Source organism: Phaenicophaeus curvirostris, chromosome 5 (assembly GCF_032191515.1).
Source record: "Phaenicophaeus curvirostris isolate KB17595 chromosome 5, BPBGC_Pcur_1.0, whole genome shotgun sequence".
Classification (NCBI taxonomy): Eukaryota; Metazoa; Chordata; class Aves; order Cuculiformes; family Cuculidae; genus Phaenicophaeus; species Phaenicophaeus curvirostris.
The window spans coordinates 60,289,454-60,302,273 of NC_091396.1; the positions used below are offsets into that span (position 1 = coordinate 60,289,454).

The 12,820-nt window shown below is 41.7% G+C and overlaps 1 protein-coding gene across 9 annotated transcripts in view; it reads right to left on the reverse strand.

Annotated features, from left to right (window-relative positions):
* Positions 1 to 5,659: 5,659 nt before the first annotated feature.
* Positions 5,660 to 12,820, reverse strand: part of CEP170B (centrosomal protein 170B) — a 59,677-nt gene continuing 52,516 nt past the window's right edge. For all 9 annotated transcript variants that reach the window (XM_069858959.1, XM_069858958.1, XM_069858957.1 and 6 more), the window contains 4 exons: positions 11,638 to 11,726; positions 11,007 to 11,100; positions 10,082 to 10,133; positions 5,660 to 9,346 (listed from right to left, as the gene is read on the reverse strand). In XM_069858959.1, the coding sequence (XP_069715060.1) occupies positions 9,111 to 9,346; positions 10,082 to 10,133; positions 11,007 to 11,100; positions 11,638 to 11,726 (471 nt within the window). In that variant the 3' untranslated portion in view covers positions 5,660 to 9,110. The remainder of the gene's footprint in view (positions 9,347 to 10,081; positions 10,134 to 11,006; positions 11,101 to 11,637; positions 11,727 to 12,820) is intronic.

The window sequence follows — 12,820 nt, forward strand, 5'->3', positions numbered from 1 at the left end:
GCACCTCAATCAGCACAACGCAATATAACGTTGCTGCTGTTGCTCTCCAGGCAGCCCCTCAATGCTATTGAATTTTTTATTTTTGAATTTTTTATTTTTGAATTTTTTATTTTTGAATTTTTTATTATTATTTTATTATTGAAAAAAAATTTTCACAGAAAGAGTCATTGGGCACTGGAACAGGCTGTCTGGGGAGGTGGTTGAGTCACCATCCCTGGAGGTGTTTAAGGGACGGGTGGATGAGGTGCTGAGGGACGTGGTTTAGTGATTGACAGGAATGGTTGGACTCGATGATCTTGGGGGTCTTTTCAAACCTAGTGATTTTGTGCCTCACAGTAAGCTGCTGAAGACTGAAAAGAGGAACCAGAAGATAGGTCTGATATGACAGAAAGTGGCCTTTCTCTGGAAAGCTGACAGTGAGACAAATTGTCTGCTTCCCCTGGCACCAGAACACAAGAAGATAGGACACCTGTCTGACCAGCCACCTCTTTCCTGAATTTACTGCTATACACAGATCACCAGTCGCCATCCCGAACCTCTATTAAATCAGTGCTTAAAACCAAGACAATGTCCAACATCAACCCTTTAGTCTCTGGTTACCAGGAAGGCAAAAGCAGGATCCTGCTTGGCTGAGGTTTCATCTGCAGTCGGGGAAAAGAGGCAACTCCAGCAAGCCACCATGCTAAAGGTCCACATCTGGGAAGTGTCCCTGTCCCTCTGCTGACTTCAGAGGCTGAGGATCCTCACTAAATATTTCAGCTAAGCATTTCCTGAGTTCAAGTCAGTGGGTGTGCTGTGCAAGTCGGCAAGCTCAGCAGCGAGCCACCTTCCTCTGCTAACGTGCAGGTCTGAAATCCTGGCATCAACTACGCCAACAGAAATCACTAAATCCCCTATTGACTCTGAATTCAGGATTGCACCACACAAACAGCAGCATATGTGTATGAAGTTCAGGACTTATCATTTATTACTCCAACATAACCAGTTTAGTTCAAATGAGAAGCAGCTGAGATATATCAGGAGAAAGAGCAACCTCCAGAAAACAAATCTGTATTTCTCCTCCTCTTTGGCAGCTCTCTAACCACTTACATCTCTGATTTATCTCCTCCTCCTTTCCAGCTTGCAAAAGCCTAGTTTCCTTCTGCGTATCTGATCTCACATACCAGCCCAAGATTAACTACGGGTTTCTGATCTCACTAGCAGTGCTGGAGCTCTGACTGTTTAAAGACCAAAGGGGGTTTGCGGAGAGAAGTAATACAGTTTATTTGACCAACTCATGCAATTGGAGGGAGGAAAGAAAAAGATCAGCATCTTTAAGGGCAAACAAGCAATCTTTTTTATTCTTCCTCTTCCCCGTCTCTCGGACAAGGCTTCTTCTACCAGTTGCTCTGGTTGGCTTGCCACCTTCCCACACATTTGAGTAAATTCAGCTCTCACTGTACAGTTGGATGCCACATCGTGGTTAATGTATTCACTCTCAAAATCACACTCGGGCTCTAGTTTGTTAGAAGGATGCATTAAAAGATACAGTGAAAGATCTTTTAATGCCTGTGTGGGAGGTTTGCTAAGCAGAAACTGCCAGTTTAACACTTCCTCATCTCCAAGAGCTAATAATAGACAAGAATGTCGCTACCATTGCAGAGATTACTACAAAACTACACTTTCCATTTCACAAGGACTAGGGGGTTGGGCTCTGAACACCAACAGAAGGATGGGAGGCAGGAACAGCCAGGGTCCTTACACTTCAAAAGAAAAATACTCTATTAATATTTTGTGCCAAAAAACTTGTTTATTCAAATGAGTGGGGGGAAAAAAAATCCATTTCAAGTCAAAAAATGGGAAGTGATTTAGCTGACAAGCCTAGAAAAATTTCAAAGTTTAATTAAAATTGTGATTTTTGTTTGGAAATACTTTTAATCAATTTCCACTTTTAGAAAAATTTGATGAATTCACTAAAATGTCTAACAACGGACTTAAATATTTCAAGTCAATTGTTTCAACATTTACTTGGAATTTTTTTTTTTCCAGCCTAAAATTAAATGCTCGTCAGCTGTGTTTTGTTTGGAAGAGTATTTCAATTAAAATAGCTCACGTGATTGCAGTGTTCTTTGCTCCCTCAGCCTTGCCATGTCCCCCGTGTGGCGCTTGGTTTCCAGTTGCACCTAGGAAAGATGACCTACAAGTATTAGGAAAAGCTTCAGTGCGTGCTGTCTGTCCGGAATACACCTGGATTTGTATTACAAAAATTACACTCCTTTTCTTCTTTCTGCAAAGTACCTGGCAACTCAGGAAATCACTGGCCCAATGCAACTACTCTTGCATCCTCCTGAAAATAAAGAGTATTTCGTTTGCTTCATAGAGGTTGCTTTGCCTGTGGTGATGCTGCTGGGGGCTGTGTTAAAACCCATCCTCTTTGAGCCTGCCCGACTATCAGTGACTAGGAGGGAGACGTGTTGTTGGTGGGTCCTGCTATGCTAAAGCCTCAGGTCCTCTTGCTGAAAACAAATTTTGCCTGTGCCTGTGGCTCTCTCCTTGTCTATGAAGGAGCCCAGTTGCCAGGTGCCTTGGATTTCTAGTTTTTTCTCATTCTCATGGCTCCTGTGAGTCGAGTGTTAACAGAAGTGGAAGTGTTACTGCTGAACAAGTCTTTTCTGGGACTCTAGTGAGTACTAGTCACTTACATTCATTTTTCTTGGCTTCCTTTGCTCCACCCACGCCATTCAGAGACCTAAGCAGTCAATGCATTAAAATAATACACTTCTTTGTAGATAACTGGATCAAGTGAGCTCCTGTGTGCAGGCGCTCCAAGTCTCTGCAAGGCTGCATGCAAATGGTTGTACCCCTTATAAGAAAAGCAACACACTCCACAGCCAAACTGCTCACTGTTGCTCCATGCCAACTCCATCCCACCAGAAAAAGCTGACAGCAGCAGAGCTTTGCTTTTGAATAGTCCAAAAACACCCTTGTCAAAAAAAGCATGCATGGTCCTCCCACACCATCACGGGGGCAGGACCCAAGAGACAAGCATCTAGTGGCAGATCTTCACACAACATCAAAAAAATGAGAACCTGCCTCTCTGATGACTTTAAGTTTGCTCTAAGAAAGGTTCCTGCAAGCCCCACTCAAGGCAAGACTTTCTGGTGTTTGCTTCTACACACATTTGGAAAAATTGAGTATTTCCACCTGTGAATGAGGATGTTGAAGAACCAGGCAGGATTGCAGCTTAACACACAGCAGGAAGAGGCACCAAGGAGATCGTTACTTTTGCCATCTACCCTTCATTTTTAAATTCTGCCAGAGAGCAGCTTTCATTACATTACAAATAGTTTTGTCCATGGTTCCACTACCTCTCATGTTTACTCAGGCTGACTGTTAAAAATTATTAAAGTGGATGCATTATTGATTTCAAAAGGGCACTTCGCACAGCATCCCAACTCAAATACCACTCAGTATTGCTGGAGACGCCTGTGGAGAGGCAATACAGTCAAGTGTGTAACAGCCCTGCATTTCAGAGAAAACAGAAAGCCTTCTCTGCAAACATAGCATATGCAAACTCAGGTTAAGAAAGCTTTTTAAGAGGGAGAAGAATTCAATTTTTTTATTTTATGGTATTTTAAAACAAAAAGCCTCCCTAAAACTTTGAACACGGAATCATAGAGTAGTGTGGGTTGGAAGGGACTTTAAAGATCATCTCATCCCCAACCCCCCTGCCATGGGCAGGGACATGTCCCACTCGGTCAGGCTGCCCAAGGCCCCATCCAGCCTGGCCTTGAACACCTCCAGGGATGGGGCAGCCACAGGGCAACCTGTTCCAGTATCTCACCACTCTCATAGCGAAGAAATTCTTCCTTATGCCTAGTCTAAATCTGTCCCTCTCCAGTTCATAGCCAGTGCCCACTAGATGCCTTTGTAAACAGCCCCTCCTCAGCTTTCTTGTAGCCCTTTCAGGAAGCGGAAGGTCACTGTAAGATCTCCCCAGAGCCTTCTCTTCTCCGCGCTGAACAACCCCAACTCTCTCAGCCTGTCCTCATATGGGAGATGCTCCAGCCCTCGGATCATCTTTGTAGCCCTCCTCTGGACCCATTCCAACAGCTCCATAATACTTCTTATGTTGAGGATTCCAGAACTACATAATAGGTCTCATACTGATGTGTCCACTGCGAAGATCACCAAGGGATGGGAATTGTCCCACTGATCCTGGTTAGGTACTGATTTTCTTTTCCCCCTTTGCCTGTGTGTTAGTTGTTGCTGGCAAACAAGGCGGCGTTTCCTGTAGAAGCTGTGCTAATGCAGAGGGTGTGGAGGCAGAGTCCTATGTGGCACCGAGCAGGGTGGGGGAGGCTGCAAGCACCTGAAGGCTGTGCAGGGGTGAAAGAGGAATTAACGTCATTTTGAAAGTGCCAGGAAGGATGCAAAGGTCAGACAGTAGGAAGGAGGGCAGTGATAGAATGGAGAAACCAAAACAATTTCACAACCTCCAATATATATATAAATACACATACACATATAAAAAACCACTTATAAGGTGAGAGCAAAAGCGGGAGTATAATAAAATTGTCTATAATCACATACCTGCTGGGGAATGATTATATCCAGGCTGGATTTAATTACCACCATTAATTGTGGCAATGAATTACAACAGTACTAAAAATTAAACCAAGTATCACCATACTGGACTCAGAACACCCTCAGGTGACGGAGACTTGCAGACTTCAATCCTGTAAGTACAGGGGCAGGGGAAAGGGAACTCCTGTGCTATTAGAGAGGGATATGTCCCAGCCATAGGTGTGGGTAGCTAAGGCCTGGCGGTCAGAAGATCTCGCGATGTACGGAAAGGTAGGACCCCCTTCGGATAGCCAATTCCGTTTAGTTCATGATGTAAGCGGACGGAAGTGACGTCGTAAACCCAAGCTATATAAGGCTGTGTTACGTATCAACAAACGCCGTTTGCCGTCCACCACATTGGTGTTTGTGAGCTCATGGACCGAGCGGCCTGGGGTTGGTCGCCGTGCCGTTCCTGAACCAGGTGCCACGCCTCCGAAGGCAACACATAGGTGGCACCAAGATGGATCCAGCCACACCGTCAGTCTTCACAGTTGCTGACAATTCTTTATTTATGCTGCACTATATACACCAATGCAAACAAAGAGTGGAAATATTTAGTCCACCACACACTCTCCCCAAATTAAGAGATAAAATGCAGACTCATTGTCACATGATAAAAGAATGATTTATTAGAGCAACTTTATGATAAAATTATATAAAATAACAATTTTTTTTTAAAGACATCCACAATATCACCTCGAAACAAAATGTACAGATACTGCCTATAATCCAAACAAAAATAAATTACCATTCAAAAAAAACCAAAACAAAAGTGGAAAAAAATCAGGGCAGGAGAAACAAATCAAAATTATACACAGCATTTCAAGAGGGTGTGGAAAAGAGAAAGTCATTAATTGATTCAAGTTATACAAACGTGTTTCAGCTTTACTCTCAGACAGCTCAGCTTGCATTTGTGTTGCATGCAAATGGAATGATCCAGTGAACAGTTCAGAACAGCAGAATCAGCAGCATAACAGCAGAGAGTGAAATAGGCACAAATTCAGCACAGGGCACATCAAAAGTGAACAGGTAGTTCTGTCTGGTATTTTTGCAAAACTTACACACATTTACTGAACTTCAAAAATAGCTAGTGTGATCTGCAAAACAAGAAAAAACTAGTAGAATCTTGCACTTAAATACTTTACCATTTTCTATCTATCTTTTTTTTTTGTCTCCTCTTTTTTTCAGTAGGCCGTATGTAAACATTCCACTAGTTGTACCTTTACTAAAATACTCAAATGATTGCAGACGTTATTTTCTCCCGGAGCATGACCACAACATGACATCACTGTAGATACACCTAGGTCCTCGCTCACAAAGCTCGTGCACATTCTCACAGGAATTTACATTCACGCCATCAGAACAGTTAAGAGGTTTTTACATTTGTAAGCATTGAACTGAGAACACAGTTTTCAAGTATTTTTGAAAGGTGCACAGGTCATCAGGCACCCAAAGCATATGGAAACCCAGAAGGAACTGAGCACCCCCTTCCCCAAGACTTTGAAAATCTCACCCTTTGTTACATTTCTTTAGTCAGATAAAAAACACACGAAAACGATGTGGTATAAGAGTGACCCACAGGTCAGCATCATCCCTGCCAAGCTCAATGCAAGGCCTGTCTGTAGCTCCCAGAAGCCAGCAGGTACCCAATGCACTGATCCTGGGCCACCCAGATACACCGTTACACATCCGTTACGATCACACTGGAGTCACACAGAGGCATGTGTTGATGGTTGCATACAGTACGGGCTCGTGGAAATGAACAATGACTGAAGGAGTTACAGCCAGGTGGCTAGCGCTCTTTGGCTTATCTGGAGCAGACAAGTGCAAATGGGGGATACTTCAGAAGCAGTGAATACAAGAAAAAAACACGTTGCATTTCATCATCGACTAGCAAAACAGTTTTAAATGCGATGATCCAAGGATGAACATTGTGTCAGGACACAGAAGCATTTTATAGTTTGGCTGAGCCACAAATAAAACAAATCGACCTGTGCATCTTCCCCCCCATTCACACACACATTTCCAAATTACAAACAGACACCGACTGTTGCATCCTTATTAGTCACTTGAAGAGGTTACCGTATTTTGCAGGTTGATTTAACTGATCTAAGACGTCTGCGGGCTCTCTCTCAAGTTCAGAACAGAGCAATCAAGGAAGAAGCTCTGTCCCTGATGTTTTTATGAATGACAGAAGAATCAAGCAATTTTCAAATGATGGTAAACGTAAGTCCTATCAAGGACACGTTGTAGAGGAACAAAATATACTACGGCATAGCCATAAAGATGTGGCAATGTGGTTAACAATTAATAATAAAAAAGTCAGATGTCTGAGTAATTCACATGTTTATAGCAAAACTGAAACTAGCAGTGACACCTTATCTGTGAAGGTCCTTCAACTCATAGTGAGTTGGGGTAGCACCTGGTTGGTTCAAACCCTAACCAAGAAGGGCTTGAAGAAGTGTCTCCTTTGTTAGGAACAAGACCACCACTTATGATATTCATCAAGGACACAGTCAAGTATTTCAGTAAAAGACAGATCAGAATAAACAGCTGAATAAAGACATTCACATAGTGCGTATATTACAGGCAGAAGAACATCAAGGGCACATTCATTTTTTATTCTGCATTCACCTACGTGAAATCCAGCAAATTTCTTATGGAAAAGCATCTCCAGACAAGTAGATGAGCCTTATAACCTACTGGAAATCTTGAAAGGATATTTGCACCTACTGTTTGTCAGACAGCATCTTGCACGCTCAATGAAACTAATGGCCTGTTGGCATACTCCCATTTTGGGACTGATCCCTTTTCTGCTGAAATCTATAGAAAGCTCCCACTGGCATCACCAGGAAAGCACTCATGCTCTTCGCTAGTAAGATTAAACACTTTGTGAGCATCCCTATTTATTTAAATTACGTTAACAGGTTCCCACTGTTACAACATTCTAGCAGAAAAGCTCAGGTAACTACTGAAGCTAACTAAGGAATCCACTACCCACCCCAAAATATAAAGTCAGCACACAAAAAGCAGTCAGGCTTAGGAAACCATTTTCACTGGTTAAACTACGCACTGTATGAGGGCAAAGTGGAACTCATCTGCTCACCTTTCTCAGCAAACGTATCCTCCACAGCTACAAAATAATTTCTTTATCTGATTATTTATTGACCAGGAAGAATGACAGAAAAAAATGGGAGTAAACATGTTTGGAAGAGGGCCCCCCAAAACCAAAATTTTTGTTCTTAAAGTGACAAAATTTGCTTATTTTTTCAGTTTAACTGAAAGACAAAATACAAAACCCAACATTTTTTTTTTAAACAGGGAATTGTTGAGTCCAACTGCACATAATCCTTGATGTTTCTAGGATTATAACAGACCAAAAATCCCAAGTGTACCAAGTGCCTGACACTCTTTCTGAAGGATATCACAGAATGGCAGGTTTCAAGCACTTTTGCATTGAAGAAAAACTCAAACAGAACTTGACATAAAGGTGGAGCTACATTTAAGCCATTATTTTTTCAGTGCTGGCAAGTGAACACCAGTTCACAGCAACTGTGCAATTAAGTTTATTACATGAGCCACTGGAACAGATGTTTTTCTTAGCAATCAGTTAATTGCAAACATCTTAGTCTTTGGCCCAGCCTGGAGAATTTGTAGCTCATTGTAAAAAGATTGTATATTTAAGAGGAAAAAAAAAAAATAGCAAGCAGCTTAAATACAGCATTTGTACCAAAATAATGAAAATTTGACAAGATAAACCGTAAAATATGCCCTTTTGTACCTACCCTGCACTTTGGGTCTTAAACATCATCAAAAATAGTAATTGCATTAGTAGTCTTCACATTCACACCATTAACAACTTTTACACTTTTTCCAAGAGAAAAACAAAGGGTTTGCTCTGTCTTATTTTGTGATTTGGACTGAAAATATGAGGATGCACAACTTCAGCGTGGCCACTTCCTTATGACCACTGAAAAGTGCTTCTTACACAACTGTATTAAGAGTTTCTCCTGGAAACCCACAATATTGCACAATCACTCTGTTGGATTTGTAGGTTGATTCCAACGGAGTCACAATGCCTCCCTTGTACAATTAAAAAATAAAAAAAAAACCCAAAGCCAAAATATAATACCAAAAAAAAGAAAGAGTTTTTTAAATTGCGCCGCATTACAACTGAATAATTATAAACAGGCCAATGCAAGAACACTTTAGCTTCAGCAGTATTGAATGGAGCATATGCAAAGCCTGTTTTTTTTATGGCACACTGGAAGAGTAATTGTCTAAAAATCAGCTTGCCTATATGCTGAACATGTGCTGCTCCACAGTGCTAGTCCTGTTTAAAAGGCATACACAGACTTTCCATTCACCCTCACAGCATAGGTATTTTTTTTTTGTGCAATGTTAGCAATCTAAACAACTGCTCCACACAAATTGTCCACAAACCACTCGTACACAATACTAATGCGACAGTAGATTACAATATAAGAGCAATACAAAGTATTGTATCAAATCATATATTTCTCCCCATCTGGAATGAAATTCGCATCTTGTAAGCTAGAAGACCCGCGGTTCGATTTCTGTGTGTAGTTTCTCATATGTGCTGGAGACAAAGTCTCCAGCGTGGACCCAGAAGCATTAGCAGTCCTGACTTTAGTGGCTGTAGATTGTTTAGCAGCAGAAGATGCTTTGTTACTGGCAACTACATCCAAGTTTCCAGTAGGGTCAATGATAGCATTTATAACTGTGGGAGGGAAAAAAAAAAGAAACAGAAAAGAGACTTGCAGAGACATATTAGCAGCACTCAGTGGAGTTTCTAAACAGAAGGTAGTTACCTTCATTCTGAACACAGTAGAACCATAGGCAGTACTCCCGTTCATTTTAGTCACAATATTTTCTTCATTACTGCCTTCAGATCTAAGCAGCTTTCACAAGCAAAACCTCTTCCAGACTAAAGCTAACTTAACCAGCTTCCTGGTTAAATCAGACAAGACAAACTACAGCAGTCAAATGGCAAGCTTTTAGCAGGAGCCCCAAATGACGCCTATGTGTTTTTATATAGCTTTATTAAGCTTCTAGATGATGCAAGAGCTTGTCTTGCTTTTTCTATTGCACAGAGCACTATCTTCAAAATTCAAGTCCAAAAAGTATTGCATAGCTTATAGGCTGAAAGAGTTGCTAAATATTTCTTCAGCAGAACAGGCCTTTGCCAGTTCATCTCATGGTAATATACTAATTACCACAAACAAAGCATTTCCACAGTGACAGCTTCCACATTTCAAAAGTCGACAACTTTCTTAAAAATTGGCAGCACAAGATAAATCTCCTGTTCACTCCATATGCACTCAGAGAGCACTGTGCTAACAAACTTAACTTCTGCATCCTTTCCCAGCTTTCCCTGACAAATCAAGCCACATTATTTTATTTTGTGCAACTTACTGGCATAAGAGACAAAACCCAAACATTTAAAATAACCAACCTTCAAGCTGTTTTTGAACTCTCCTGAGCTCCTTCAGGATAGAACTGATTTCCTAGAAACAAAAGCATAAGAATGGAAAATTAAGCAAGAAAGTACTCAATCAACAGAGGAATCTAGTCTTGCTCCTTCTGCATTATCTGATCAAGAAGACTCAAGAGTCAGTTCCAACCGTGCTTATCTAACAGAAAAAACAAAGCTACTATCTGTATCCAGGCACATTTGGTCAGTGCCTCTGCTCTGCATCATTTCACCAAGTGCTACTACACCAAAAAGTTCATAGCCGCAGTGTTTGTTTTAGATTTTCAAATGCTAGCCAGATTTACTGTACAAAGGCTCCTCCACATCCTCCTTAATACCAAATACGTGAAGATATTTATAAACTCAACCCCAGCACAAAGCAACTGGCCACATATATGCTGCAGCAGCACCAGGCTACGCAAGTCCTGCACAGAATTATATGTACGCTTAGTACTAACCGTATTTGCTGGGGCCATTATTGTCCTTAAATCCCTACTGGCAGTCCCAACAACAATAAAAAGATGTAACAAGAGCACAAATATCACTCTGCTGTTGAATGGAAAACAAACATTCACGGGAAACAACTGTCTAAAACTGAAGCTGTGGCAACCACGTGGTAGGTGATGCTTTGGTAGATGTTTACATGAGGCCTAGTGACCCTGAACTTGAATGTCTGAAAGGAGATTGGGTCTTTGAAGATGAACTATGAAGAGTTTGGTGAAAAACTTCTGGAGGAAGTCACTTTGTCACACTTGACACAGCAACAAAACACAGCAGTTCAACACATGTAAGTGGCCTAGGCATTTCAAAAATGTATTTGAGAAGGGCCAAAGCTTGCTGGCTTGGTTTCTTACAAAGCTTTCATGGATGAAAGCCTTCAGTATTTCACTTGGTTTTATGGTCTTACCTTATTTGATGTCTTCAGAATTGGCACCTCATTTTCTGAGTTAATTTTGGCCTCCATCTCTTCCCAGGTCCCTTCAGAGTTTTGAAACAGAATCCTGCAGCACGAGAATTGGAGCAGGTCTTAAAATCGCCATAAAAAAGCTGCTTGCTTAAAAGACTTAATTATCACAAGATACAGCAACAAAGGAGATTACTGGATTAGTGACCGGACAAAAGCATCTTTCAGCTGATTTAGGAACAATCCGAAGTACTTCCCTAACTGACACCTTCTACAACAAGCACTGAAGAAATTTCACAAGCTTGGTGACCTGCAGGCTTTCTGAAAGCCTTGGGACAGAGGAGGAAAGAGGAGACACAAACCACAAATTTTCAGTTTTATCTTTGCACAGGCAACATTTCAAAGTTAAAGCATCAACAGGTATTACAAATCCAGCATTAAAATTCCAAAGGCCAAACATATGACAAACAAAAGAAATGGCAAATAATCGCATTACCCCTCATTCACTACAGTTTCCTACACAGAGTTTTCCTGATAACAAGAATTCCCGAGGCAACAATGCATAAATAGCAATTCGACAAACTCAGCAGCAAGTCAACATTTCAGGCCAGTGAGAGAAAAAAAAGTTACTTACTTCATTTTTTCAGCTAGGTTTTCTGTATTTTCACGGATAGTATGTGATAACTGGGACACCGGGTTCAACATCAGATTGTCAAAGATTACCTACATAAGGACAGATCAGAGAATTCAGCAGAAGAGGCACATTTGAAAACCGTTGTGGGTTTTGTTGGTGTTTTTTTTTTTTCTTTCTTACAGTAAATGGTAACACTGAAACATTTACATCTACAGGGATCATACTTGAAGTTAAAGGGAGATTAAGATGACATGCAGCTTTGTGCATCACTGGCAAAAAGATTAATACTATCTTGTTCAATTTTTTTTCTTGAGAAGCATACAAAGAGACAGAGTTGTTTGCAGTAAGATAACAATAAAGCATTTCTGAAAGAAAAAGCTTAAGGCTAAGCCTCACAGGTACCTCCCCACTCAAAATAAACCCAAAAGCCAAATCATAGTGCAGGAAGTCCCAAAAGCAGTCTCCCTGAAACCATGTAATATGATTTATGGAACTTCAAGCCACCTTCATAGCCATGTGATCCCCCCATGATACATGCTGCTTTAATAAAAGTAACAAAAAAACCCCAATCCTCAAATATTCAAGTCCTGTAGTTCGAAACAGTCCACAGGATTCTGCCAGGAAAGGCTGCATGAGCTGGGGGCACTCTCAATCTGCATCTTTTATTCAGCCGTGGCACATCTCTACAGGGGAGGGATTACTTCAAGTCAGTGACAGGACAGGATCAGTACCAGCGGCTCAATCCAAGTGCCTGTTAGAGTCACACCTTCCCCTCCGGAGCAGCAGAGCCCAGCCCTCCCCTCCTGCCCGCACCACCTCCCTGAAGCCTCTGCCCCAGTTTTTCCTTCTCAACTGAAGCCAGTAGGCAGAAAGCAAGCAGAAGCATCAGCAGACCATTGCATCAGAAGTTTGCTCTTCCACACTCTCACCATCACCCCACTGCAGCCCTCTCCCCAAGCCCATCTGCAGCCTCAAGTTTCAGGCCAGGCTTCCTCACTCTTCAGCATCGTCCTAATGACCTCCAGGCTACCCTGCTCTCTCACCCCAGCAGAATTGCATCAAATCACATGCATTGGAGGGATCAACACAGAACAAACACCTTGCTGTCTGTAGAGCATGGCAGAGCAAGCCAGCTGTGCCACAGTACTCAAGCCCAGCTGCAGAAACTCTCCATAAGGTCCAG